The sequence below is a fragment of the Chrysemys picta genome, chromosome 3 (genome assembly GCF_011386835.1).
Source record: "Chrysemys picta bellii isolate R12L10 chromosome 3, ASM1138683v2, whole genome shotgun sequence".
In the NCBI taxonomy this organism is placed as follows: Eukaryota; Metazoa; Chordata; order Testudines; family Emydidae; genus Chrysemys; species Chrysemys picta.
In genome coordinates this window covers 88,558,686-88,584,649 of record NC_088793.1, presented here as the reverse complement: position 1 = coordinate 88,584,649, position 25,964 = coordinate 88,558,686, and the positions used below count along the sequence as shown (strand labels likewise).

At 45.6% G+C, this 25,964-nt stretch overlaps 1 protein-coding gene and 1 long non-coding RNA gene across 4 annotated transcripts in view; one reads left to right on the top strand and one right to left on the bottom strand.

The window, feature by feature from the left end:
• Positions 1-10,984: 10,984 nt before the first annotated feature.
• On the bottom strand, positions 10,985-14,808 carry LOC122174435 (uncharacterized). Its single transcript, XR_006176225.2, has 2 exons — positions 14,648-14,808; positions 10,985-11,654 (listed from the first exon to the last, which is right to left on the bottom strand). It is a non-coding gene; the product is annotated as an uncharacterized LOC122174435 (long non-coding RNA).
• Positions 13,748-25,964, top strand: part of HDAC2 (histone deacetylase 2) — a 47,570-nt gene continuing 35,353 nt past the window's right edge. The window contains exons 1-2 of one of the 3 annotated variants that reach the window (XM_065588330.1): positions 13,916-13,921; positions 14,162-14,371. In XM_065588330.1, the coding sequence (XP_065444402.1) occupies positions 14,320-14,371 (52 nt within the window). In that variant the 5' untranslated portion in view covers positions 13,916-13,921; positions 14,162-14,319. Of the gene's footprint in view, positions 14,070-14,100; positions 14,372-25,964 lie in introns of those variants that run through there. The other 2 variants (XM_042857705.2, XM_005287583.5) reach the window with 2 other exon arrangements.

The window sequence follows — 25,964 nt, the reverse complement described above, 5'->3', positions numbered from 1 at the left end:
TCTTTTTAGTTAATAAACTTATTTTATGTTTTAATCCCAATCAGTGTGCGTTTGACTAAAGGGTCTGGGGAAAATCTCAGCTTGGTTACCACAAGTGTGCATGGTCCTCTTCACATTGAGGGAGAGGCGGACCGGGTGTTTAACTCATATACTGTACTGGCCAGATTTGACCAGGGCAGGACAGTATTTGACCAGGGGAGGTCCTAGACTGGGAGGCTGCTGGTTAGAGAGCCTGCATGTGACTTCAGCTGGGGGTATCCCTACCTGTGTGAATGCTAGTGAAAGAGCAAACTTGGAGCGCTTTGCAACTTGTCACAGCAGCACAGTGTGAGAGAGAGAGCCCAGCCTGATGGGTCAAAGAGCTCAGTGGTACCCCAGTTCCAGGTGGCATCCCAGGGCGAACCCATCACAGTGGGGTCTCCACCAAGTATGCATGCAGTTCTTTATAAAAGGGGCAGGTCTGCGGCCCAGCACTGGATCAACTGTTGGCCTGCCTGGTCTTCTGGAATGACTGACATAGTCCTTCAATTTCACTCAGCATTGCTACTGGTCCCTGTTATACTCTTTTCCTGCATCCCCTGTGCAATCTGTTCGTAGATGTCCACATTTCTATGACTGGTCGGTAGCTGTGCTTGCACAGACTCTTCTCCCCACAGGCTCAGGAGATCCAATATCTACTGTCTCTTCCAAGCCAGAGTGTATGTGAAGCATGTAGCCAGCATGGTAAGCTGGGCAGTTACACACAATGATGGAGAGCTGCTAGGTGTGCTCGCCAAGCTGGGCAATTGGGAAAAGGCATTTCAAAAACTCATGGGGCTTTAAAGGGCAGAGGGACCTTCTGGTCTACATGACCCCTGGAAAGTCAAGGTCACAATTATGACCAGCGCGGTCAGCGTCAGGTATTCTGGGAATGCTGCTGAAGGACTGTTAGGGTAAATATAGATAACACAGTGTCTATAGTCCTGCTGTGTCGACATCAGTACATCAGTCCATTAACCAGGGCTGAATGGTGCTTGGGAAGGTGGTGTTACTGCGTCACTGTAATGGGGTACTTATATTGGTGGGAGACAAATTTAACTGTAGACACATGCGCAACTAAGTTGACACAAGGTGGCTTACATCAACCTACCTGCTGTAGACCAGGCATAAGGGGGTCATTTCAGTACTCTTCCTTTAACTTCCCTTGTTTTCTGTGTTTACAGTATGTGGGTGTGAGTGAGCCTGTTAGGTAGCACCTGAAGAGAGGTGATATCCACCCCCGGTACAAAGGGAATCTGTGGAAAAAGCTAGGATTAGTGGAGGAGGTAAGAGACATTTAGGGGCCCTTTAAAACCATTCCCCCACCACACTCCCCCCAAACAGTCAGTGTGTAGAAGATAAAATGGTTTCTGTATAACAGGGGAAGTTTGGGGGGCAAGCCAGGAAAGAAGTTTGGGGTTTGATTATGGATTAGTTTTATTTTAAAAGTAATTCCACTATGGCCTGGGAATAGGTCAACAGGCTCACTCTGGCTCCTGCTAGTTTGTGGACTGTTATCCTTAACAGGGACAGTGGGCAGCTCTGTTTACAGGTGGTGATGGTGGTGGGAGGGGGTGTTATCAGGGCTGACGCAACCCATTAGGCGACTAGGCGGTCACCTAGGGCACTACAATTTGGGGGGCGGCGACCGCGGCGGTATTTCAACAGCGGGACCTTCCACCACGTCTGTGGGGGGTGGCATTTCGGGGCGGGACCTTCCGCCACCTAGGGCGGCAGAAAAACTGGCGGCGCTCCTGGGTGTTATATTGATTTAGCTTAATCTGGTCAGCTACTGAATTCAGATACATTGATTTAAGGCAGCTATAAACAGTTTTAAGTGTCTATCCAGGGGTTTGCATCATTTAAGTAAAGGATTGGCTAACTAGTGGCTGGCTTTCTGGATGTTTTTCCACTACTGTAAGAGGTTGAGAGGGAGAAGAAGGAGATCTGCCTATAGAATATACATGAAGTCTGACTTTTGTGGCATATATTCTTTGCATTCTTCTTTGATGTAATTGGGCCTAAATCCAACAATTTATCCACAATGTTTTCAATTTTCTACTTCTGGTTATTGTCGGGGCTGACCTCTGATTTTTTTTCAAACAAAATCAGAATTTGTTTTTCATCAAAGAAAGGAAAAGCTTGAAAAGCCCAGTGTTTCTGGAAGATTTTTTCCAGTTTACTTGGAGCATTCATGACCATTGTGCCTTAGGTGAAACTTTTCACGTCACTCCCGCACTCCCTGTTGTGAAACTGACTAGAAGCAGCATGAAGCTGGAAGCCAGGAATACATTTATTTTTGCCAATAAATATAGGCTTAAAGCTAGTGTAAAATCTGTTACTATAAACATCCTAGCACAATGAAACACTCTGGAAACAATTATAGTGTTAATACAAAAATATGATGAAATGAGGAAAACATTGTAAGAGACTTTGTTAATAATAACTGCTATCCAGTTAACAGGTAGTAGACTAGAGGTAGAGCATAAATTAAAACCTACTGTATGCTATTGTATCCCCATATAATCACATACTGACATAACAGAATGGCCACCTTACCCATTTAATTGCACAGAGTACAATTTTCCTGTTAGAATTGCAGAGTGGATCTCAGATACCACAGCTGAAACTGTGACTTGTCTGTGTTTCTAATGGGGAAAAAAAAAGGGACCCTTCCCCATCTTTCATGTAATCAGTTTGACTTTATGGCAGCTTCACTACACGTAACATAACATGTTGGGACAAAAGCTTTAGGAGAAGAAGATATGATGTCTCAAAAGTAGGTAAGATTTTACCTGAATGATTCCCCAAATCTTAATATTTCAGACCTGGCTGAAATAAAGATAATATCCAGCACCAAGGCTGTCCTTTCTATAAAATAGAATAATTGGTGCGCAAAAAGTCAATGGGAAGCCCCTATGGAGATACAGATGTATAAAATACTATTAAAGCAGAAGAGTAACATTTTATACCAACACTCACTCACTTCTCTAAGATGTAAATAAATACACAGGTTGCAAAGCATCAAAAAATTGGGCCCGAAGAGGTATTGCCATGAAACAGGGAGACTGAGGGTTTGTGTATATGGGAATATAGTGGTGTACGGTACAGTGTGAATTTAAACTGATATAGTTATACAACTATAACTCTCAATGTGGACACTCTTGTGTCACTTTGGAAGGGGGTTACACTAAATGAAAAGAAGCCACTCTTATTATGGCGGAAGAGTGCCCACACAGCGAATTACATTGGTCTGTGTAGCTAAGCCTGTTTTGACTGCATACAGCTTGGGGTGTACCAGAAAGCCCCACACAGTAGAGGTAAAAGTACTCCTTACAACAAACCATTGATTCAGCAATAGTCAGTTACTGTGCACTATTGTTACATTCATGATTGTTGATAGAAACACAGTGTGTATATCAGGCAATTATTGAACCAAATAATTGTCTCCTAGACTCATTCACATATGCTTCTGACATGGAACTTTAAAGGGATCTGTGACAAAATGCATGTTAATAATGTGATCTGTGCTGTGTTTTTAGGTGACACAAGGCACGGTCCGTCCACATAGGCATCCAGGACTATTCCCTAATGGCCTGTGCTGGTATGAATGGATCCTAAGCTGGAATGGAAGAAGCAGAGCAGTGGGAATTACAAATGATCACAGGCTTCATTTTCTCATTGGGGAGGAGTTGCACTGTATGTAAGAGAGCAGAATGACTGTTCAGAGCTCCAGTATGAAACTCCAGAAAAACCTGAAAGTCTCTGAATTAAGTTTAGAAGTGTGAGCAACAAGGGTGATGTCGTGGTGGGAATCTGCTATAGATCAGCAGACCAGGGGGATGAGGTGGACGAGGCTTTCTTCAGGCAACTAACAGAAGTTACTAGATCACAGGCCCTTGTTTGCATGGGGGACTTCAATCACCCCGATATCTGCTGGGAGAGCAATATAGCAGTGCACAGACAATCCAGGAAGTTTTTGGAAAGTGTAGGGGACAATTTCCTAGTGCAAGTGCTGGAGGAACCAACTAGGGGCAGAGCTCTTCTTGACCTGCTGCTCACAAACAGGGAAGAATTAGTAGGAGAAGCAAAAGTGGATGGGAACCTGGGAGGCAGTGACCATGAGATGGTCAAGTTCAGGATCCTGACACAAGGAAGAAAGGAGAGCAGCAGAATAAGGACCCTGGACTTCAGAAAAGCAGACTTTGACTCCCTCAGGGAACTGATGGGCAGGATCCCCTGGGAGAATAATGTGAGGGGGAAAGGAGTCCAGGAGAGCTGGCTGTATTTTAAAGAATCCTTATTGAGGTTGCAGGAACAAACCACCCCAATGTGTAGAAAGAACAGTAAATATGGCAGGCAACCAGCTTGGCTTAACAGTGAAATCCTTGCTGATCTTAAACACAAAAAAGAAGCTTACAAGAAGTGAAAGATTGGACAAATGACCAGGGAGAAATATAAAAATATTGCTCAGGCATGCAGGAGTGAAATCAGGAAGGCCAAATCACACTTGGACTTGCAGGTAGCAAGGGATGTTAAGAGTAACAAGAAGGGTTTCTACAGGTATGTTAGCAACAAGAAGGTGGTCAGGGAAAGTGTGGGCCCCTTACTGAATGGGGGAGGCAACCTAGTGACAGAGGATGTGGAAAAAGCTCATGTACTCAATGCTTTTTTCGCCTCTGTCTTCATGAACAAGGTCAGCTCCCAGACTACTGCACTGGGCAGCACAGTATGGGGAGGAGGTGACCAGCCCTCTGTGGCGAAAGAAGTGGTTCAGGACTATTTAGAAAAGCTGGATGAGCACAAATCCATGGGGCCGGATGCTCTGCATCCGAGGGTGCTAAAGTAGTTGGCGGATGTGATTGCAGAACCATTGGCCATTATCTTTGAAAACTCATGGTGATTGGGCGAGGATCCAGATGATTGGAAAAAAGCTAGTGTAGTCCCCATCTTTAAAAAAAGGAAGAAGGAGGATCTGGGGAACTATAGGCCAGTCAGCCTCACCTCAGTCCCTGGAAAAATCATGGAGCAGGTCCTCAAGGAATCAATTCTGAAGCACTTAGAGGAGAGGAATGTGATCAGGAACAGTCAGCATGGATTCACCAAGGGCAAGTCATGCCTGACTAACCAAATTGCCTTCTATGAGGAGATAACTGGCTCTGTGGATGAGGGGAAAGCAGTGGACGTGTTATTCCTTGACTTTAGTAAAGCTTTTGATATGTCTCCCACAGTATTCTTGCCAGCATGTTAAAGAGGTATGGGCTGGATGGATGGACTATAAGGTGGATAGAAAGCTGGCTAGATCGTCGGGCTCAACGGGTAGTGATCAATGTCTCCATGTCTAGTTTGCAGCCGGTATCAAGCGGAGTGCTCCAAGGGTCAGTCCTGGGGCCGCTTTTGTTCAATATCTTCATTAATGATCTGGAGGATGGCGTGGATTGCACCCTCAGCAAGTTTGCAGATGACACTAAACTGGGAGGAGGGGTAGATACGTTGAAGGGTAGGGATAGGATACAGAGGGACCTAGACAAATTAGAGGATTGGGCAAAAAGAAATCTGATGAACTTCAACAAGGACAAGTGCAGAGTCCTGCACTTAGGATGGAAGAATCCCATGCATTGCTACAAACTAGGGACCGAGTGGCTAGGCAGCAGTTCTGCAGAAAAGGACCTAGGGGTTACAGTGGATGAGAAGCTGGATATGAGTCAATAGTGTGCCCTTGTTGCCAAGAAGGCTAACGGCATTTTGGGCTGTATAAGTAGGAACATTGCCAGCAGATTGAGGGATGTGATCATTCCTCTCTATTCGGCATTGGTGAGGCCTCATCTGGAGTACCATGTCCAGTTTTGGGCCCCACACTACAAGAAGGATGTGGAAAAATTGGAAAGAGTCCAGCGGAGGACAACAAAAATGATTAGGGGGCTGGAGCACATGATTTATGAGGCGAGGCTGAGGGAACTAGGGTTATTTAGTCTGCAGAAGAGAATAATGAGGGGGGATTTGATAGCTGCTTTCAACTACCTGAAAGGGGGTTCCAAAGAGTATTCTCTACCCAGATCACATTTAATTAGATATAGGGCCATGCATTGTTTATATGGCAAATATGTAGCATACAGCATTTGACCATGGAATGACACATTGTGTTTCCTTTTTCTACAGCATGAAGTAAAAAAATCCAGGCCCCACTGCTACCCCAGTGTGCCTTAGGTTTATATTTAACATACATCTACAGTGAGGAACTTTTGTTAGAGAATGCTGTTTATATAACATGGCTGGTGGTTCATAATATTTTTATGTTGTAACTGGTTTGCATACATTGTGGACAGCTATCTTTTGGTGAACAAGACCTAACTAGGCCTCTGTATGGATAAATGAGATTTAACTAGGGTAACTGTAGCGAGTCGGTATTGGCGAACCGGGAAGTGGGCGGGCTCACCCGCCTACTACTAAAGGCCCCTCCCCCAGCCTAGCGGGAGGGACCACTGGACCCAGTACCAAATGATTACTTGGGACAACTAATAAAAAAACAGGGAGCAAGGTGACGGTCAAAGGTTCAAAATCAGGGAACCGGATGGGGACACCGAGCAGAGAACCCCGGACAGCGCCCACTGCTCCTCGAAGGTGGCAAGGGAGCCAGCGGACGCTGCCCAGTGGAACTCCGCCCAGAGACGTGAGACCAAGGAGGTACGGAAGTAGGCCCCACAGTCGCAGAGCACCCCCTCGTCCAACATCCTCTCCCTGGTATTGTAAATGGTAAGTTTGGCCAGGGCCAGGAAGAGGTTGACGAGGAGGTCTCGCGACTTAGTGGGGCCACGGATAGGGTGTGCATAAATAAACAAGTGTGGGGAAAAGTGCAGCCAGAACCTCAACAAGAGGTTCTGGAGGAGCCGGAACAGGGGCTGCAACCTGGCGCACTCGAGGTAAGCGTGCGCCAGGGTCTCCCTTATGCCACAGAACGGGCAGGCCTCGGGAATAGGGGTGAACCGCGCCAAGTACACGCCCGTGCTCACGGCTCCGTGAAGGAGCCGCCAACCAATGTCCCCGGCGGGCCTTGGAACTAAGGTGGAATAAAGGCTGGCCCACCGGGGCTCCGCACCCTCCACAGGTAACAGATAGTCCCGCCATTTGGTGTCGGGGCGGGACACGAGGGTGAGGAGATGCAACGTGTGGAGCACGAGCGTGTACAGGTGGTCTCTGGGCGCGGTTCGAAACCGGACCGGCTGCAGACCGCGCAGCCGGCTCGGATTATGGGAGCGGGGGAGCCGGGGGGGCTCACGGAACAGGGGCCCGATAAAAAGATCCGGAGGGCCCGGGGTGAGGGGTGGGCGGGGAGCGCCCTCCCGCAGGGCCCGCCACAGGAAGCCGAGAGCAGGAGGTGACAATGCAGCGCCCACCTCCTGGAGTACACGCAGAGGGGTCGCGAGGGTGGAGAGCCCCATGCGCCGACCAAGCGCGCGGGGATCCACCCAGTCCCCTCTGGTGTAGTCCAGGAGGTCTCCGACCCTGGTGGTTTCCGCCAGGACCAACCTCCGGCTCACCGAGGGTGACTCCGCCACCTGCACACGGAGATCAGGATTGTGCAGCAGGGGCTCCGCGAGGAGATCCGCGCCCTCGGTGGCCACAGTGGACCTGGTCGCCGAGAAAAGCTTCCAGGTCCGGAGAAGGTCCTGGTAGAAGACCGGCAGCTCCGAGAGGTCTCGCGGAAGACCTCTCGTGTGAAGAAAAAGGAGCTGCCGGTCGTATCGGAGCCCTCGGAGGCGGCGGAGGAAGGCGTGCGCTAACGTGCTCCATGCCGGACTACCTGCACCATAAAGGAGCCTCTGCAGGGCCTGGAGGCGGAAGACATGGACCTGGCTACGAAGGCAGACCAGGCCCTGTCCCCCCTCCTCCAGGGGAAGACTCAGAACCCCTGCAGAGACCCAGTGCAGTCCAGGCCAGAAGAACTCCAGGGCTATCCTCTGGAGCCTGGCCAGGAGTCCCGGGGTCGGGCTCAGGGTGTTGAGCCGGTGCCAGAGCATGGACAGGACGAGCTGGTTCAGCACCAGCGCCCTCCCTCGCAGGGAGAGACACCGGAGCAGTCCCGTCCATCTCCGCAACCGCTCACCCACCCTGGCCTCCAAATCCTGCCAGTTCTCCGGCGCAGAAGGATGCGTGGCGGAAAGGTAGACGCCGAGATAGAGCAGCGGACCCGCGCTCCACCGAATGGCTTGAAGCGTGGGCGGGAGGGAGCTGGCCTGCCACCCGTCCCCGACCACCAGGCCAGAGCTAGCCACCAGGAGCCGCCGGGCCTGCCCTGTGCCCGCTAGCTGGAGGAGCCGCCGGGCCTGCCGATCAATCCCTGCCCTGACGAACCCATGGTCCTGCATCCCCCAGAAGCTGACACCAGGACCCAGGTAGGCCCCGAGGGGGAGTGTGGAAGTAGCCCGGGGGCAGCCGACCCCAGTCTGTCTGCAGCACTGCCAGAGCCTATGTCAGTGTGTTGCGGCCAGGATCCCCACTGACTAAGCAGTGGGTCTTCTGCTGCTGTTAGGGCCCCGGGCTGGGACGCAGTGGAGAGGGAGGGCCTACGTCCCCCCTGCCACCCGACCCGTGGGTGGCAGTCTCCCCCTCTCCCAGGCCTTTTGAGGCTTGGGGCCTACTATTGTTGCTCAGCCCTGACTGAGGGCTTGAGCTCCTGACTCAGCATTTGTTGCCCCGCCCTGACCTAGGGCCTGGGCTTAAGTACCTTGTACTATTGTTGCTCAGCTCTGACTGAGGGCCTGAGCTCCTGACGCAGAGTTTGTTGCCCCGCCCCGACCTAAGGCCTGGGCTTAATACTTAGTGCTCGTTTCTTGCTCAGTCCTGACTGAGGGCCTGAGCTCCGGACTTCGCATTATTGCCCACCCTGAGCAGGGCCGGGCTTACCGTGTTCTTCCGGTTACAGCAAAAACTGCCGAGGGAGACCCCATGGCCGGACGAATTTCCCTAGCTCACCAGTGTCTAGCAAGCCGGTGTGGCTCCCCGCCACCCCGGAGAGGGTCGAGCCCCGGCAAACTCTTGTACAGTAACACTAAGATCTTATTTCTATTTGAAAAGCTATACATTTTGGCGGGTGATGTGTCATCTAAGTATCCATGCAGGTGCCTTTTTAGGTACTGTTGGCATCTGAGAATTACATTGTGTTCGTTTGGATTACAGAATATTTCTCGTACCTGTTCTGTGTCTAATCAATAAATCAAGAAACCCTGACAAATAACTTTAAAACTGGCTGCCTAAATTTAGGATCTTAAATCCTTATTTAGGCTCAAGATCTATGACCAAATTTTCAAAAGTGCTGAGCACTCAGCAGCTCCTATTGACATCAATGGGTGTTCAGCACTTCTGAAATTCAGGCTCCTCATTTTGGTGACTAATATGAACTCTTAAGTTTGGATTCTTAAATTTAGTCAGCAATGCTCAGATCCACAAAGGGACTCAATGTCACGACACCTAACTTTTAGGCATCTAGAAGGGGGATTTGGGCTTGAGCCTGAGTCTGGCTTACATTGCAGTATAGACAAACCTTAAGGAGTCTATCTCTGGGAGAGGGACAGGGCTTAAGACACACCTTGTTATCATCTCCTATTGGCTTGCTTAGGCAGAGAATGGCTTTTTATGGCTCTCATTCTTAGGCACTTATCTCTCACCATTCATTGTATAGGAAGCCTGGACGCCTAACTCAGGCTTTGTGAATCACTGTGATTCACAAAGTGGAGTATCTTAAATCCAGTCCCTCTCCTGGAGATAGGCTCCTAAAGGTATGCCTACATTGCAATGTCATTTCAGGCTCAAGCCCAAATCCCCCTTCTGTGTGTACACAAGTCTGTCAGACTCATGCCAATATGCCTTCAGGACCCGGTGGGGAGAGGTCTGAGCCCAAATCCCACTGGGACTCAGGCCAAACTCCATGTTAGTGTGGATGTAGCTCGGGCCCAGGTCCCGAGACTTGTGTCCTGAGAGTCTGCCAATGCTATTCCAAGGAGCCAGTGTTCCTTGCCATTTCTATCCCAATACTGGCCAATCGACTCCCAGGAAATGGAAGCAACCCCCTGGTTCAAGTTCAGCTGCTCAGTATGTAACCCTTCCATTTTATTCTACCACTGAAGTGCAAGCAGAATGAACCTTCTCCTGAGTTGGCTATGTCCACCGACAAGAAGTTCTTTGCGACGCGTGCTGCTACCTGGTCATGGGACTACAGTCAGATACCGGTAAATCTTTGGTGTGAGGTGAGCAAAATGTCCAACTTTGGTAAGAGTAGAAATTACCTGTGTAACAAGAAACAGCCGACAAGCTAGCAGCATTGGGGATTAAATGGACTGGTGATCAGTGCAGGGAGCAAATTATGTGGCTCAAGAGTGACAATCGGAAAGCCAGGGATGAGAACCACACCTCTGGGAACTCCCTGTCATCCTGCCTCTTTTATGAGGACTTTGCCCAGGTGCTGGGTACTGCACTGAGCCAACAACAGTTCACAATAGCCTGATCAACCAGGATCAACCTTCTAACCCCCAAATCTAATACACCACAGTGGAGCCAGCAGCTGCTGGATCAGGCTAGCAAAGTGACTGGTGCTGATGCCAATGACCAATGAAGCTTTACCACTGGAGCAGCTGCAGCCCATCCTGGGTCCATACATGGAGTAGCTGTTTGATGACCATCCCCCTCCAGAACAGAAGCCCACAGCAGAACCACCAGGAGAAACAGAAGAATCAGAAGTAGTCCTGGAATCTGATAAGTTTCTGGCTCCATGTCCAGTGTTATTAATACACGAATAAGAGGGATTTCCGGTTTATGACCCAATGCAATTTTGTTTACATACCACCATAGCAGCGTGTAGCCACTCATGGCAGAATGCATGCTAGCGCCTTGACATCTCCCACCCACCCCCAACACGATGTCGAATTCAAAATGGAGACCGGGAAGCGCAAACAGCAGTAACACAATCATATACAATGACATTTTTACTGGATACTCTCACATTCTTACAAAGATGTGCTTTGGTGTTAAAAGTAAGAACTTTTATATTGCTTTCTCTTATAGTAAGCCGCACTGTACAAATTGATCAAGCTACACTGTAAACTGTATGGGGGAGGGGAAATCCTGTCTGAAATATGGCAGGGAGGGTTGTATGCAGTCCAGAAATGTGCTGGCAAAGGGGGGAGGGGTGGTGATGGCTGTTCTCTGAGAGTCTGTATTGTCCCGTGTGTGTTTGTGGTCCATAGGTAGATATAGTCTGAGCAGGTGATATCATAAGCCATAGCTGCACCCGGGTAACTGCATGAACCCAGAGAGACTTCAGCAGCTTACAGGGAGGCAGTAAACCATGTGGATGCTAGCACAGCACCCTGTTAATCCCCCCAGGAATTTTGACCCAATGCTGGGTGCTGATAGCTGCAAACTTTTTCCCAGAGTAGGCACTCCAGATGGGTAGTAACATTTCGGGAAAGAGCATGTCTTCCGGGCCTCCATCCGTAAGTCACCAGCCATTCCATTTGTAGATATGTTGCTCAGTTACCAGGAGCTTGGAAACATCTTTGGTATACATGGGTGGGTTGCTCCTATGCCCCTTTGCAGTCAGGAACCTCCAGGATTGTTATGTCCTCCAGAATGTGGCATGCCTGAAAAGATTAAGAAACCAAGGGTAGTAAACCACAGCAACTGTATCGCCCCAAGCTAAAATGGTCTGCAATTTTTAAACAATATCACTTGTAAATTTCATCTTGGCATTATGTGTGAAGGCTGTGCATTCTGCTTAACTCTCAGTCCAGGGAACAGGAGTCCTATATCCATGGCCCTGGCGCAGGTAAGAAACTCCATTCACTCAAAACCATCAGTTATTTCAGGGATATTGTCTATGCTCACCACCTTTGGGTAAATCACATGCCTGAACACCTCAGAAACCTCCACCATCACAGCCCCCACCCTCAATTTGCCAACACCAAGCTGGTTAGCAACAGACCTGTAGTGGTCAGGAGTGATAAGCTCCAAATGGCTATAGCAACCTGCTTCTGGACCTCTATGGCCACCCTACTGTGTGTCCTGTCACCAGAGGGTTGGGGCAAGTTGATCACAAAGTTCCAGAAATGGAAAATTTGGCTGTTTCGATCTTGGCTGTGCAACGTTTTACTTTGTAAAATCATGCCTACTGTGCATACAAGTAGGGATCGTGCTTTTCCTAGGTATAAGAGACATTTATATGCTCTTACATGGGAATAACAGCAGTGTCAATTACAATTATCATATCGAACAGCTTTTATGATAGCGTTAAATGCACTCTGAATGGAAAAGCATAAAGCACCCCTCTGCCTACGTGCAGTTATCATACCTGGAAAAATGTTAGCTAATACACTACTCTGAATGAAAGAACCACTTAATGCTTTCTTATATAAAATCATCACATGTAATTTCATGTAGCATGGTATAAGCAGGGCACCCTCATGAGTAATTATTCTTGCTGGAAAACATGTAAAATAGTGACATTCATGAAAGTGAACAATATTCACATGTTGAAACTGAAGTGTTTTCATGAATTCACAATAACAGTATACTTCAAAAGAGAACCACTCATGCATTTTGGAAAGGGACACTGCAGATACAGCTTGTGACAGTCACTGAAGTAAAATCTATACTGAGATTTTTATTTTATTTCTTTGTTAATTCCCTAGAGTATCCTTTACCACTTGTGTGCATATATATATATATATATATATATATATATATGCACACATCTATTGATGGCTGATGTTACACACTAAGGTCATCTGAGTAAAGTTAAGCACAGCTCGTAGGCGCCAACTCTGTGCATGCTCCAGCCCAGTAGCACTCACGGGGAACAAAGTGGTGGGTACTGAGCACCCCTTGCAACCCCCTTATCATCTCACCTCTTCCCCCCCCCCCCAGTGCCTTCCACCCACCTGCCTGGCTGATCAGTACTTCCCCCTCTCATCCGCCACAATCAGCTGTTTTGTGGCATGCAGGAAGCTGTGGGGTTGGGGGGAAGAGGGAGGAGAAAGGACAAGGTGTGCTTGGGGGCAGAACAGGGCAGAAGGAAGGGGGGCTTGGGAAAAGGGGTGGGGTGGGGGCATGAAGAGGGAGGGTGGAGCTGGGGGTGGGAAGAGGTGGGGGGTCAACCACCCTCCAACACGTTGGAAAGTCGGTGCCTGTGGCAGAGCTGTAAACCTTTTGCCAGACTTAATGACCAGTCTGTACAACAGGTCACTCTGAAGTAAATACAGTGGTGCATGTACAGCTGTTTTGGAGATAGCAAGTGTTGCGTATCCCTAGTGCAGCAGTTCTCAAACTGTGAGTTAGGACCCCAAAGTGGAGCATGATCCTATTTTAATGGGGTTGCTAGGGCTGGCATTAGACTTGCTGGGGCCTAGGCCTGAAGACCATGCCCCACCACCCAGGCCCAATGGCTTCAGCCCTGGGCGGTGGAGCTCAGGTTACAGGCCCCCTGCCCAGGGCTGAAATCTTTGGCTTTACCACACCCGTCCTGGGGGCGGCCCCGCTTCACCCCATCCCAATCCAGGGGCTGTGTTTTGCTGCCGACCCGCACGGCTGGTGCCAGCCCAGATCTCAGGGGGTGGCTCTGCCTCCCGCCGACGGGCCAGGGCGGGGTAGGCAGGGAGCTGGACCGTGTAGCACATTGTTCCAGCAGCTCTGTCTACCGGGGCCACCTGCACCCCGAGGGGTTGGTGGGGCCCAGCCCGGGGGGGCGCTAGACGCGGAGCTCTGAGTGCAGCGGGAGCTGTTCCCCCGGGGATGGCGGGTGAGACGGGGCAGCCGGCGGGCGATGCGCAGACCCCGCCTCCTCCTGGAGCACGAGACGCGATTCAAGCCGATGGTCGTAGGGGGGCTTCGCGCATGCGCCAGAGCAGAGGCTGTCCTCATTGTGGGGAGGGGGAGAGCGCGCGTCGGCCGCTACCTCGCGCAGTCAGGCGGGCTGTACCACTGTGTAACGCGGAGGGTGGAGCCCTATACCCATTTCCTTTGTAACGGGGGCGCCTTCCACCGCCTCCCGTTCGGGCCAGGTGGGGGGCTCTCTCCGCGCGGCTTCGCGTCCAGCGCTGGAGGGCGGCGGGCGAACGGAGCGAGGGACGCGGGGCGAGGGGACGCGCACCAGCCCCCTCCCCCCAGCCCAGCCGCAGAGTGGGCGCGCCCCCCTTCCCCGCTGTTGATGGTCGGGTCGATGCGTTGCTGCTGCCGCTGCCCCTGGCGTCGCGAGTTCACGCTCGCTCAGCTCCCTCCCGCCCGGCTCGGCCTCAGCCTCCCGGCGGCCCCATGGCGTACAGTCAGGGCGGCGGCAAGAAGAAAGTCTGTTATTACTATGACGGTGAGCGGCGGGGCCGGGGGGGGCGGCGGCACCACGAGCCGAGGGACGCGGAACGCTGGTTCCCCGGCTCCCCCCGGCTTCTCCGTCTCGATCGCAGCCCCTGGGCCCCCCGGGAGCTCTCCCGCCCCCCGCGCAGCCGCCCCACCAGCCCCGGTGTGGGGTGTTTGGCTCCAGGCACGGCTGGGTCTGAACGGCTGGTGGCGGCTCCGCCTAGGGACCGCGGCTGCGGGCTGCTGGGGCCGAGCGCAGCCCCTGTTATCGAGGCGACGCTCTTACCGCCTGGTGTAGCAGCTGGGGAGCCTCCCGCTGGGGGCCTCCGTGTTTCATACGGAGAAGCGGGTGGCTGAGGGCGATGGACCGCAGCGGCTGCCCCTTGTGTTGTGGCAGCCTCCCGGCCGCGGAAAAACACCATCGCGCGCACGACCGTTTGCTGATGTGTCTGCACATCTTGGCTCGGGGTGCTCCCATGCTCATCGATTCCGCAAACCACGTCTTGTGACTTATCTGACCAATAATACATAGCTAAGCCATGTTTGAAATTTGGGCTGCTTTGCATTGAGGGTCATGTATTTGCAGCACACCGTAAGGTGGAAACCTCCCTGTCTGCCACCCCCAAAAAATCCCCACTCTACACAGAGCAGGAAAGTTCCCTTTGCTCGCTGACTTTCTGCTCGCAGCGTGAGGCTAAAGTTATTGGTCAGATTACTTGCTTGGGGCTAAATTTCTGCATAAATAAAGATGCATGGGGTAGGTTTTACTCTTGACGGTTGAGAATGGGTGGCATGGATGGGGAATTTTGATGTTTGAGGTAGTGAAGAAAGGTAATGAGACTGCTTTGTAGTTCCTATTATATGCATTGTCATAATTTGAGATATGGAGAGCAGTGTCTCCAGCCTAGGATGCCAAAGGTGCTACTGCTGTGGTAGATTGGTTGGTCAGAAATCCCAGACCTGAAGAAGAGCTCTATGTGGCTCAAAAGCTCTCTTTCACCAATAGAAGTTGGTCCAACAAAAGAGATTTCCTCACCTACCTTGTCTATTCAGAAAAATGGCAGATTTGTTGGGGCCTAGTCAGGGTTTCTAACATACTGCCAAGTCAGGCAGAGTTGTGTGGTTGCCGCCCCCTTCTCTTTGTCCTTCTCTCTGCTTCTTTGTTCAGCATAAGGGGGAAAGGAGGCCCCTATTAAGGAGAATTTTGCTGAAACTGGGATCTGACTTTTCTCTGGTAGAAGATTAGGCACTGTTAGTCTTGCTTAAGGGAAGATTGCATTGATATTTGTTTATATTTGCCTGTCTTGCAACTAAAAATGTAGGTATACAGTTGTGCCAATGTATCAGAAAAAGCAAAGTCTATTTGATAAATATAGGTACCATTTCATTAGAGTGCAGTACTCTGGCATTTTAATAGTAGCATAAGAATTGTAAGCACCATTGCTTGGATCTCTACATAGCTGAAAAATTGCACAGGGGGGGGGGAAGAAAAAAGCACTGGGTTAAGGAACAGTTCTGTGTTGGCAGGGTGATGAACTAGTGATCAAATTGATCTCAACCACCTCAGATTTCCATGAAAATGGATGTTCCTGTGGTCAGTTGGAAACTCAGTATTTTTCTCCATGACAGTTCAGACTCCTCATTTTTTAACATTTTTCTGGCTCTGTCAGAATGTTTTTCCCATTGTCTACTGTGATCATCAATATTCCTAGTATTCATCTGGGTTAGAACATTTCAGAAGACTTTAAAAAAAATATGAAACCAACATTGAATAAAGTGCCAAAGTTAATGGTTATTTTAGACTTTCTTTCCAAATGTAATAGGTCAAAACTGCACACTTAGGAATTAGCAAAGCTCATCAGAGAAATTTTTAAAACTAATTCTCATACCTTTGGGAAAAGTTCCTAATTCGCTTACAGTTCATTCAGCATTTCTTCTAATTTCTATGCTGTGTTGTACCCACAGAGGTTTGTAAATATTCCTCCTACTCTATGTAAAGGGAAAAGGGCTCACAACCTTAAATGATATAAAAGTTGTAATATGAAAATACTACAACAGATAGGGAAGTACATCTGTGGGTGGATGCAAACTTACACATAACTGACAACATCAAACTGGAGTTCATTAAAGATTTCTTCGCAGTTTGTTGTGTCAAAGACTTTTGTATAGAAACATGGCTCCTTCATTTAAGTTTTGCTTCTAATTTTCACTTAGTTTCTCTGAAAATATGTAGAAGTCAAGAAGTGTACACTAAAAATTCCAGTATAAAAGAGGCACTGTAATTCAATGTAGTGTGTTTTAAGTTGTAATCTAGTACCTTCCCTGCTTTGTAATAATTTTAGTATGGTTATTGGCAGAGAAAAGTTACTATTTCAAATCAGCGTTTCACTTTGAAAATCTGCTTACTGTATGTATTGAAATTAACATCTGCCTGTCTTATTGACAGTTTTGGTACCTTTAAGTCTTGTTAGTACGGCAAAACTCAGCAATGGGAGAACTAGCTTGATTTTACTCCAATTTATGGTTGTAACAGAGTTGTTAACTAAGTCCATGTTGCAGAATTTTTATTGCTGGTGGTGATGTGTTGAGCTAGAAAGAACCCTAGCTTGACTTTCAAATCGTAGGCTAACTGCAGTGAAGGGAACATTATTTTACTTGAACTGAGGAAGTATGTTACAGAAATTCTGAGATAAATGCACAAACCCATGATGCTATTTTTAGAGTAAATTCATTCTATTGCCAGCCTTCAGAATTGGTATGTGTGGGCTTTAAGGGTATGTTCACACGGCATTGTAAACTCAGGTCTATGGGACCTGTTCTTGTTCAATGTTCCCAAGCCTGTGTTTAAGCATATACCTTATATTGTAAACTTGGCCTGACAGTTGCTGGACCTGGATCTCACAGCCATGCTAACGTGTCCATGCTGCCCCATGCAGACCTTCAGACTTGGTTCTGTGGGTTCAGTTGCATCCACAGTGCAAATACGGTGAGGCTTGGGCTCTGACTCACTCCAGCATGGTCCTGAGTGCTTGTTGACCTGAGTCAGACTGATTTGTGTGTGGAGGGAAAGGAGGTGGAGGGCTCAAACATGAATCAGAGCTGGGGAATAGTGTGTGATGTAGACAATATAGTATATTAAAATGGTATTTTGTTGGTTTATAAGTGTCTCTTACGTCCATGTTTACGTTGACTAGAACAGTGCTTAGATACAGTTTTGTAGAACCATATTGTACAGTTTTCTAACAATACTGTAACTAGCAGAGTTGCAGCTGATGAGTAGATTCATAGACTCCAAGATAAGAAGGGACCTTCATGCAGTCTGACCTGCATAATCCAGGTCATAGAAGTTCCCCAAAATAATTCTTAAAGCATAGTTTAGAAAAACATCCAGTCTTGATTTAAAATTGCCAGTGACCGTTGGTAAACTGTCCCAATGGTTAATTACCCTGTTAAAAATTCACATCTTAATTTTCTTTTTGAATTTGTCTAGCTTCAACTTCCAGCCATTGGATCTTGTTATATCTTTGCTAGATTGAAGAGTCCTTTAGCATATTTGTTCCCCATGTAGGTACCTATAAACTATAATGAAGTCACCCTTTAACCTTCTCTTTGTTAACCTAAATAAATTGAGCTCATTGAGTCTCTTACTGTAGGTATGGTATGTTTTCTAATCCTTTGATTTTTTTGGCTCTTCTCTGAACCCTCTCCAATTTATTAACATCCTTCCTGAAATGTAGATATCAGAACTCGATGCAGTACTCCAGCAGCTGTCGCACCAGTGCCAAATACAAGAGGAAAATAACCTCTAATCCTACTTGTGTTAGCCTTTTTGGCCACAGCGTTGCACTGGGAGCGCACATTCAGCTGATTATTCCCAAAAAATTTTGAGTCACTGCTTCCTAGAATAGAGTCCCCCATCTTGTACACACTCAGGAACAAGGAATATATGCCATACTTTGTTTTAATATGGCTAAAAGTAAATCTTACATTGTTGGCTTGCCTCCCAGTTTACCAAGCAATCCGATCACTCTGTCAGTGACCTGTCCTCTTTACTATTTACCCCTCCCCCAATTCTTTTGTCAGCTTCAAACTTTATCAAAGATATTTTGTTTTCTTCCAGGTCATTGATATATTGTAGGCAAACATATTACAAGTAGTTTTATATTATCTTTCTTATATATATCTTGCATAATTTAATATGGATGTTTAAAAGATCCCTTCTGCACTGATATTGTAGAGATCTAGGCTGGAATATGTTCCACATAGGCAAGACTAAACCCGTTTGAATTATGAGCAGGGCACTACTGTGCTCAAATGCTGTTTAAATACAGTAACATTTGTAATGTAAATCAGCCACAGTTCAGCATGTTATAGGCATATGTAAAGTTTTCTAAAACTGAAAACTATTTCATACATGTTTCCAAGTCTTGCGCCTAATAGTCTGGAAACCCATACATCAGCCTCCGTGCTGTGTTTCTATAATGGTACTAGGCTGGTCTTCGATTGTAGTAGTGGCTATGCTGGCAAATTTGACATGCTAAGAAAAAACTTTGGACACACAACTAGTAGAAAAGACTGAAGTGAATGTGCAGATCTTAGGATTGGCTGACTACCTTTCCAAATATTGCACCATGAATTTATCCCCTGCTTTCTAGATACATTTGTGATTACTTTAGTAGAAACCATAATATTTTCACATAGAATTGAATGTGTGGGAGTAAATTATCACTTGGAAAAAACAGAGTAATAGTTGCACAGTTACTTCAAGTGTAATGTTTTGGAAGTACGTTATGGTAATGTAGTGGCCAAATTTTTATTTCAGTTGAGCAGATGTGTATTGTCTTGTGTTGTGCATGCATAATAACTTTTTATATGTAGCTTAATTTACAAAATGTGGTATACTCACTTTGGCTCTGATCCTACTAGTGTAAGACTGACTTCTTAATTGTACTTGTTACTGAACTGACTTGAAAAACTTTATGCTACTGCTATAAAAATGCTTACTAAAGATGCAGCCTATTGAAGTGCTTCTACAGGCACTTGGCTGCTTTGTAAGCTTGCTAGTAGCTACTGAATACGCAAGCTACATTTTTTTTTTAAGCTTGATTTTTTTTATTTTTTTTATAGTTAACAATAGTAGATCCCATTGAATTCAATGGGAGCTATGGGTATTTAGTACTTACAGTGAAATAAAGAGTTAATCTAAAAAAAAACCAACCCAAAACCTGTGCATACCTTTTAATTGTGGCTAACTGTTCTTTTAAATTCAGGACCATATCTACTCCAAAGAGAGCAGTGTAGTAGGCAAGTATAATGTGCAGTTTAAAGTAAATACATCAGAGTTCAGAATGTGGCAATATACATATAGTAACTTTTTGTAAGTTTTGAAATATTTTAATTTCCGTTAATGCTATGAAACAAACTGGGAGAAGCAAAAAAAAAAGTTGCTAGGACATCTGATCTCCATTGGTATTCCATTTTTATAGCATAACATGAGGACAATGTAGGGACAGAAAACAAACCTTATTTTTGAATTTCTATTTGGTTTGTCTCAGTTTATGCTTAGAAGAACTCTTGTGTATGACAGTGTCTCAGTGTTAGTGCAGTTATTTGTGACTGACAACCATATAATTGATATTGGCCAGACTTGGAAGCAATTGCTCGGTATCTTTCTTTGCTGAAACGCTCTTGTGATTAAAGTGGTGGATTTTCCTCTTGAGCCCCTTATGCCTTCTCCCAGAAATTGCTATCTTATTTTTTGTCTATTCTCTTTTATTTTACTGTCTCTGTACTTTTTTTCACTTATTTTTTTTTCTCCTCTTGATTTTCTTACTCTCTTTCCTTCCCCTCTATAGTTTTTGCCAGCTTACCAGAGATTCACATACACTGGCAAAAATCAGATGTGCATAATTCATCAGAGTAGTTGTGATAGAATATGTGGTCTTAGGGTAGTCATCAAGTTATATGTACATTTACAGCAGCGTGTAAAGTACAGAGACTTTTACGCCCAGCTATGATGGGTATAAATAGCAATGAAGATTGTGCAGCTTGGCTTAGATGAATAAAGTGCCCTGCACACTTAAACGCTAAGGTAAATACCTTACACTCTCTCTACACACCTAAGCAGTGGCTCCCATTTCTACACTGCTATTTTCAGCAGCGTAGTGTCCTGCTGCCTGCCCCTGCCAAGCAGTTCCTCGCTTCTCTGGAGCCTTTTCACACTGCCTCCCACATTGCTACAATCTTTTGCTGCCACGGGTAGCCACGCTTGTCACTGAAATGTGTAAGTGCAGCTGACTTACTGCAGGCATGGAGCTACACATGTAATGCCTATGCTCTAGATCAGTGGTTCTCAAAGCTGGTCCACCGCTTGTTCAGGGAAAGCCCCTGGCGGGTCAGGCCAGTTTGTTTACCTGCTGCGTCCGCAGGTTCGGCTGATCGTGGCTCCCACTGGCCACGGTTCACCGCTCCAGGCTAATGGGGGCTGTGGGAAGGGCGGCCAGCACATCCCTCGGCCCATGCCGCTTCCCACAGCCCCCATTGGCCTGGAGCGGTGAACTGTGGCCAGTGGGAGCCACGATCAGCCGAACCTGCGGATGCAGCAGGTAAACAAACCGGCCTGACCCGCCAGGGGGGCTTTCCCTGAACAAGCGGCAGACCGGCTTTGAGAACCACTGCTCTAGATGCCACTGTAAATGTAGACGAGGCCTCAGGTATTTGTCCCCTTGCAGTTTCTAATGCTGTTCTTTTACCTCTAAAAGGAAAATGCCATTATATTCCTATTAGTCAAATATGCAAACTGCTTACATTTCACATATAGGTGCTTAAACTGACTTTGTAAAATTTATTATAAATATTTTCAAGGAAAGGAGGACTTCCTTGCAAATTAAAGTAAAGGTTGATAGATGTGATGAATACATCTATGGCGGATACCAGGACAAGTTTTTAAAATGAAAACTTATATATTTATCTTGACTAAGTTTCATGAAGGGAGATGTGTGATCAAAAAGGTGTTTCTGCTTGCTGTTTTGTCGTGCATTTCTGAAATATCCCAGGTTTCTTAAACACATCTTTTTCAGAAGGACTTGAACGCTGAAAATATATTTAAAAGTTGTTTCTGTTACAGAGGCTTTAAAAAAAAAAAAATTAGGTGACTGAGTAAAAATACTTAATTTTACTGAATGACTTGGAATGCTGCTTTTAATTCTGTTTGTCTCTTTTGGGGGGGAAAAAATCAGTAATACGGTCTCTATTTTAAACACTGCCCTAGTTACTAATCTCCGAAATGTTGTTTTTAAGTTAGAAGATTGGTAGGAAATGTAAACTCTTTTTATGATGCATAAGTAACATTCCAAAATGCATTTTTTAATACTTGGAGAAAATATACTATTCAAAGGCTTTATTGTGCAATAATTTGGCTCCTTAAGTGCCAGACTGTATTGCTGGCCCAGAGCCTTATGATTTAGTGGTTCAGCAGTAGTTTCATAAAACTAAATGCTTACCTGCTTGGCTTTTCCACCTATACTTTCAGCAGCATATATTGCTCTGGAGGATGCTTGCCTGATTACCAAATGTTACCATATTTGGTAAGGTGTGTTAGCCAACTCCAGCAACATCATACTGTCTAAAGTATCTTATAACCCAGTCAAGCTTCAGGCCTGGATATGATTGCAGTGGTGGTTGATCTCTTACCAGTGGAATTTTTTTATTAAAATGATATTGCATTGTTATTGGTAGACTTTGACACTGATTATGATGTGTTGTTTAGTTGCAGGACCTAGTATAAATGGAATGGTTTGCTTTAAGGTGATTATATTCAGTCTTCTCAGACAACCTATAGGGTTGTGATGTGCAGCTGTTTATTTTCCCTTGGGGCTCTTGCTAGCATAATCCTTGGTACATGGTTATGTCATCAATATGGTAGTAACATACTTAGGCAGTTCACCTAGCCATCCCCATACCTGCGTACTTGTCTGTATGTACATCCACACATACAGTGGCATGTAGAGTACAGACACTGCACGTCCAGTTAGTTCATGCATAAATATCAGTTTAGACAGTGAGACTTAAGCAAGTAGAGTGCTCTCCATGCCTGAACCCTAAGGTATATATCCTACACGACTCTACATGCACAAATAGTGTCTCTCATGTCTACATTGCTATTTTTATGCCAGTTTGGTACAATTTCCTGAAAATGATTCCTATCTCTAATACAGACCTAGTCACAATAATATCTAAGTTTGTCACCTATCAACTGTGGGGGTGTTCTTTACCTGGGGGCTGGCTGGGAGCCATTGGAGGACTGACCTGGCACAGAATGTGTCTGCCTCCTCCTCAGTGGAATAGTCTGAGCTTGTCATTTTGGCACTCCATAGTTGCAGTGGCTCTTCTCTTTGGTAAAAATTCAAAGTGTTGGGTGTCATCTGGTAAGCAATAACTGCATTATAAACCATATATATTCAAGATTAGAATTTTCTCTATGCCCTGCCATGGTCTCTAGTCTGCAAGTGCACAAATTGTCAATTACTAAAAAAAAATCTGGTGCCATTGGAAGCAAGCCATTCTCCACTGTGGATTGTTGTTGCTTTTGCAGTTGCTCCCACTGGCTACTTTCTAAGGTTCACAACTGGCAACAGTTGCACAAGAGACAAGCCAACACTTTTTCAGGTTAAGTATAAATAGTTTTCCACCCAGCCTTCACCTACTCCTGCCAAAAAAAAATGCCTGTGGACCATCAAATAGGTTTCTTGTCCTTGATAATAAAGTGGCATATCTTTTTTGTGCTAAATGCCAAAATATGAGAACTAAAAATATATGTAATAATAGTTATAGTAAGCACTCTAAATTTGAATTATCATTAGTCAGTGGTCTCAAAATGGTTGAGGGAGTCGATGGTCCACAGTACAGAAAGTTTTGAGAGGGGAGACGGGTCCATGGGGTTCTTTCTTACTAAGTGGCCTGTGAAATGTGAAAGTGGGAAAATTATCGATCTTAACTTCTGTCCAGAGTTAGTCTGATCTGCAGTCAGAACTAAGGTGGTGACCTTCATATAAGAGAATTATCTATCTAGATCCTTAAGAACTAAAGAAATTATCTAACTTTTCTTTATCCATTAAACTTGTTGAGTAAAAACCCTATTAATTTTATGTAATGCCCTAGTTACCTGAGTAGCGGTAGTATGCTTATACAGACACTCCCTGGGTTATGCAAACCCGACTTACGGAAATCCGGACTTACGGAAAAAGTTCCGTAAGTTTCATAAGCTGCTTTTTTTAGGGGTTGGGGGAGGGGGTAGTTGTCAGAGATACGTTCCTGAGTTACGCAAAATTCGACTTATGCAAGGCGTTCCGGAATGGAATGCTTGCATAAGTCAGGGAGCTTCTGTATTTTCAAAAGCTGATCTGTGTATTGAACTAAAGGAAGGTGGTAACACAAAGGGTAGTCCTATCCAGTCAGTGAGCTGCTCACGTGCTAATATTAAGGTGAAACTTCGTACAGCTGAGAAGTCCAAAAGAAGCTAGATTCTGAAGGTGAAATGACACACTAATTAGAGAAAATAAAAACATTAATTTTACTTTTTTTTTAAAGAAATAGCTTTTGAAAAAATAAGCAATGTGCAGGGGAATGTTTCTGAATGCAACAGACCATATGTAAAATATGCATCCTAATGGGCACTTTGTGACAGACTTTTTTTTTCTCAAATACCTCTATCTCATGTCTTTTCAGGAATGATTTTTAGGATGCACTCTGAAACTTCTAATTGGCACCCCAAGGCTATTCACTTAAGGGTGTCTTAAATATTTGACAAAGGGGCTCCCTACACATTAGAATTGAATAAATTAAATCAAAACTAGTTTCTAACATTTGTAACATTTCCTCTATCTTCTGTCACTGAGAATCAGAAGCCTCAAAAATAAAATGGAATCCAAGGTTATAGGCATAACATTTATTTTACACAATGGACAGGGCAAAAATATTATAGAAAACATGAAACAAAAATAGGTGATACAGAAAATTCATTACGCAGAACTATCGGGTTTATTACCTTATGATAGCAAGGTTACAAAGAAAAGAAAACAACTTTAACAAAGCTTAAATTTGGAGTTCTCAGGAACTGTAAGTCATCTGACAATTAAAAAGGTGCCTTTTAGATCCAACTCCCTTCCTGTTTCAGGCAGTAACTGACTGTGTATCTCTTTCTAATTCAAGCAACAAGTTCATGTAAGCCTGTTTGGCTTAGCTGAGTTACAGTAATTGAATCACAACATAATAGGAAGACTAAATCACCAGTGGAGTCCTCTTCAAAGTTTCCTGTCTCCCCTTATTCCTCCGTTTGGGCCTGTTAGTTTCTTCCCATTCTGTTTCAGTCCACAGCTATGGCCACCTTCTTTCCCCACTCAGCTTTCACGTGAGGGTTCCTGGCTCTGGCTACCTTTCTCCCTCTGCTTCTGAAGTAGTTCCCTTGGTTTTTTGTAGGGTGACTAGATGTCCCGATAAAATCAGGACTGTCCCGATATTCAGTTGTTTGTCCCGCGTCCCGACAGATGTATGGTCGGGGCGTCTTTTGTCCCGATGGCTTGGGGCACTTTTTTTGCTTTGGCGGCACTCCACCTTTTTTTTTCCGCTTGGGCCCTGCCCCCCCATGTGTCCCGATATTTTGTTCTTGTCATCTGGTCACCCTAGTTCTTTGTGGGGTGGATTGATTTAAATCACCAAGCAGAAATCCTAGATTTAAGTAATTGATTTTAATCAATTTTTCTATTTGTATTTCAGTATTGTCTAAACAAATGTATGTTCTTATTGATGATTGGTATGACCATTAAAACATGTTCATTTACACCTAAATAGAACCTTTACACTAGATTTGGTACATCATTTTGCTACCTGGGAGGGTACACTACAGCAATACACATTTATTTTAGCAATTATGTATCTTTAATATTTTCAGATTCATATGAATTGTACATTTTAGTATGTTGGTAAATGATGTATTGCTTGTTTACGAAATAATTAACTTTTTGCTCATAATTTGTGTCAAGCTGCATAAGGACGGTAACTGGAATTCAATTAAATGCACAAAACAACATAGAAATTTTGTTATTAAAACAGCCCTTAATACAGTACATGGCCTATTATGCCATATTTATAAAGCTTGAGCTCAAAAGTTAGTTTCTTCTGATTCTTTCTTTATATAGAAAAGCAGCCTTTAATTCAAAAGTTTTTGATAGGCTTGTGGATTCAGTATATTTATTTTTTATTTAGATGTTTTAAGAGATTATATGATAAAGCCTTAACATATTTTGTATTAAATTCAAATTTAAATTTAAGCAGGCTTATTTTTTAAACGAAAAACTTAAAATAATTTAAACAGAATAAAAAATGTCCGCTGCGTGTCTCCCCCCTCCCCCTCCCCCCCCCGAAATCCGATTTGTATCTATCTGGTTGCCTTTGACCCAGTGGCTGGTTCTCTGAGGGTTCCTCTGGCTGCTGGCCTTGGCAGTATTGATGGTAGTCTCTTTGACAGCACCAGTAGCTACGGTTGTAGATAGTTGCCACCATAGGAGCCTATCTGGAATGGTAGTGGGTCTCTCAGGTGGCAGCTG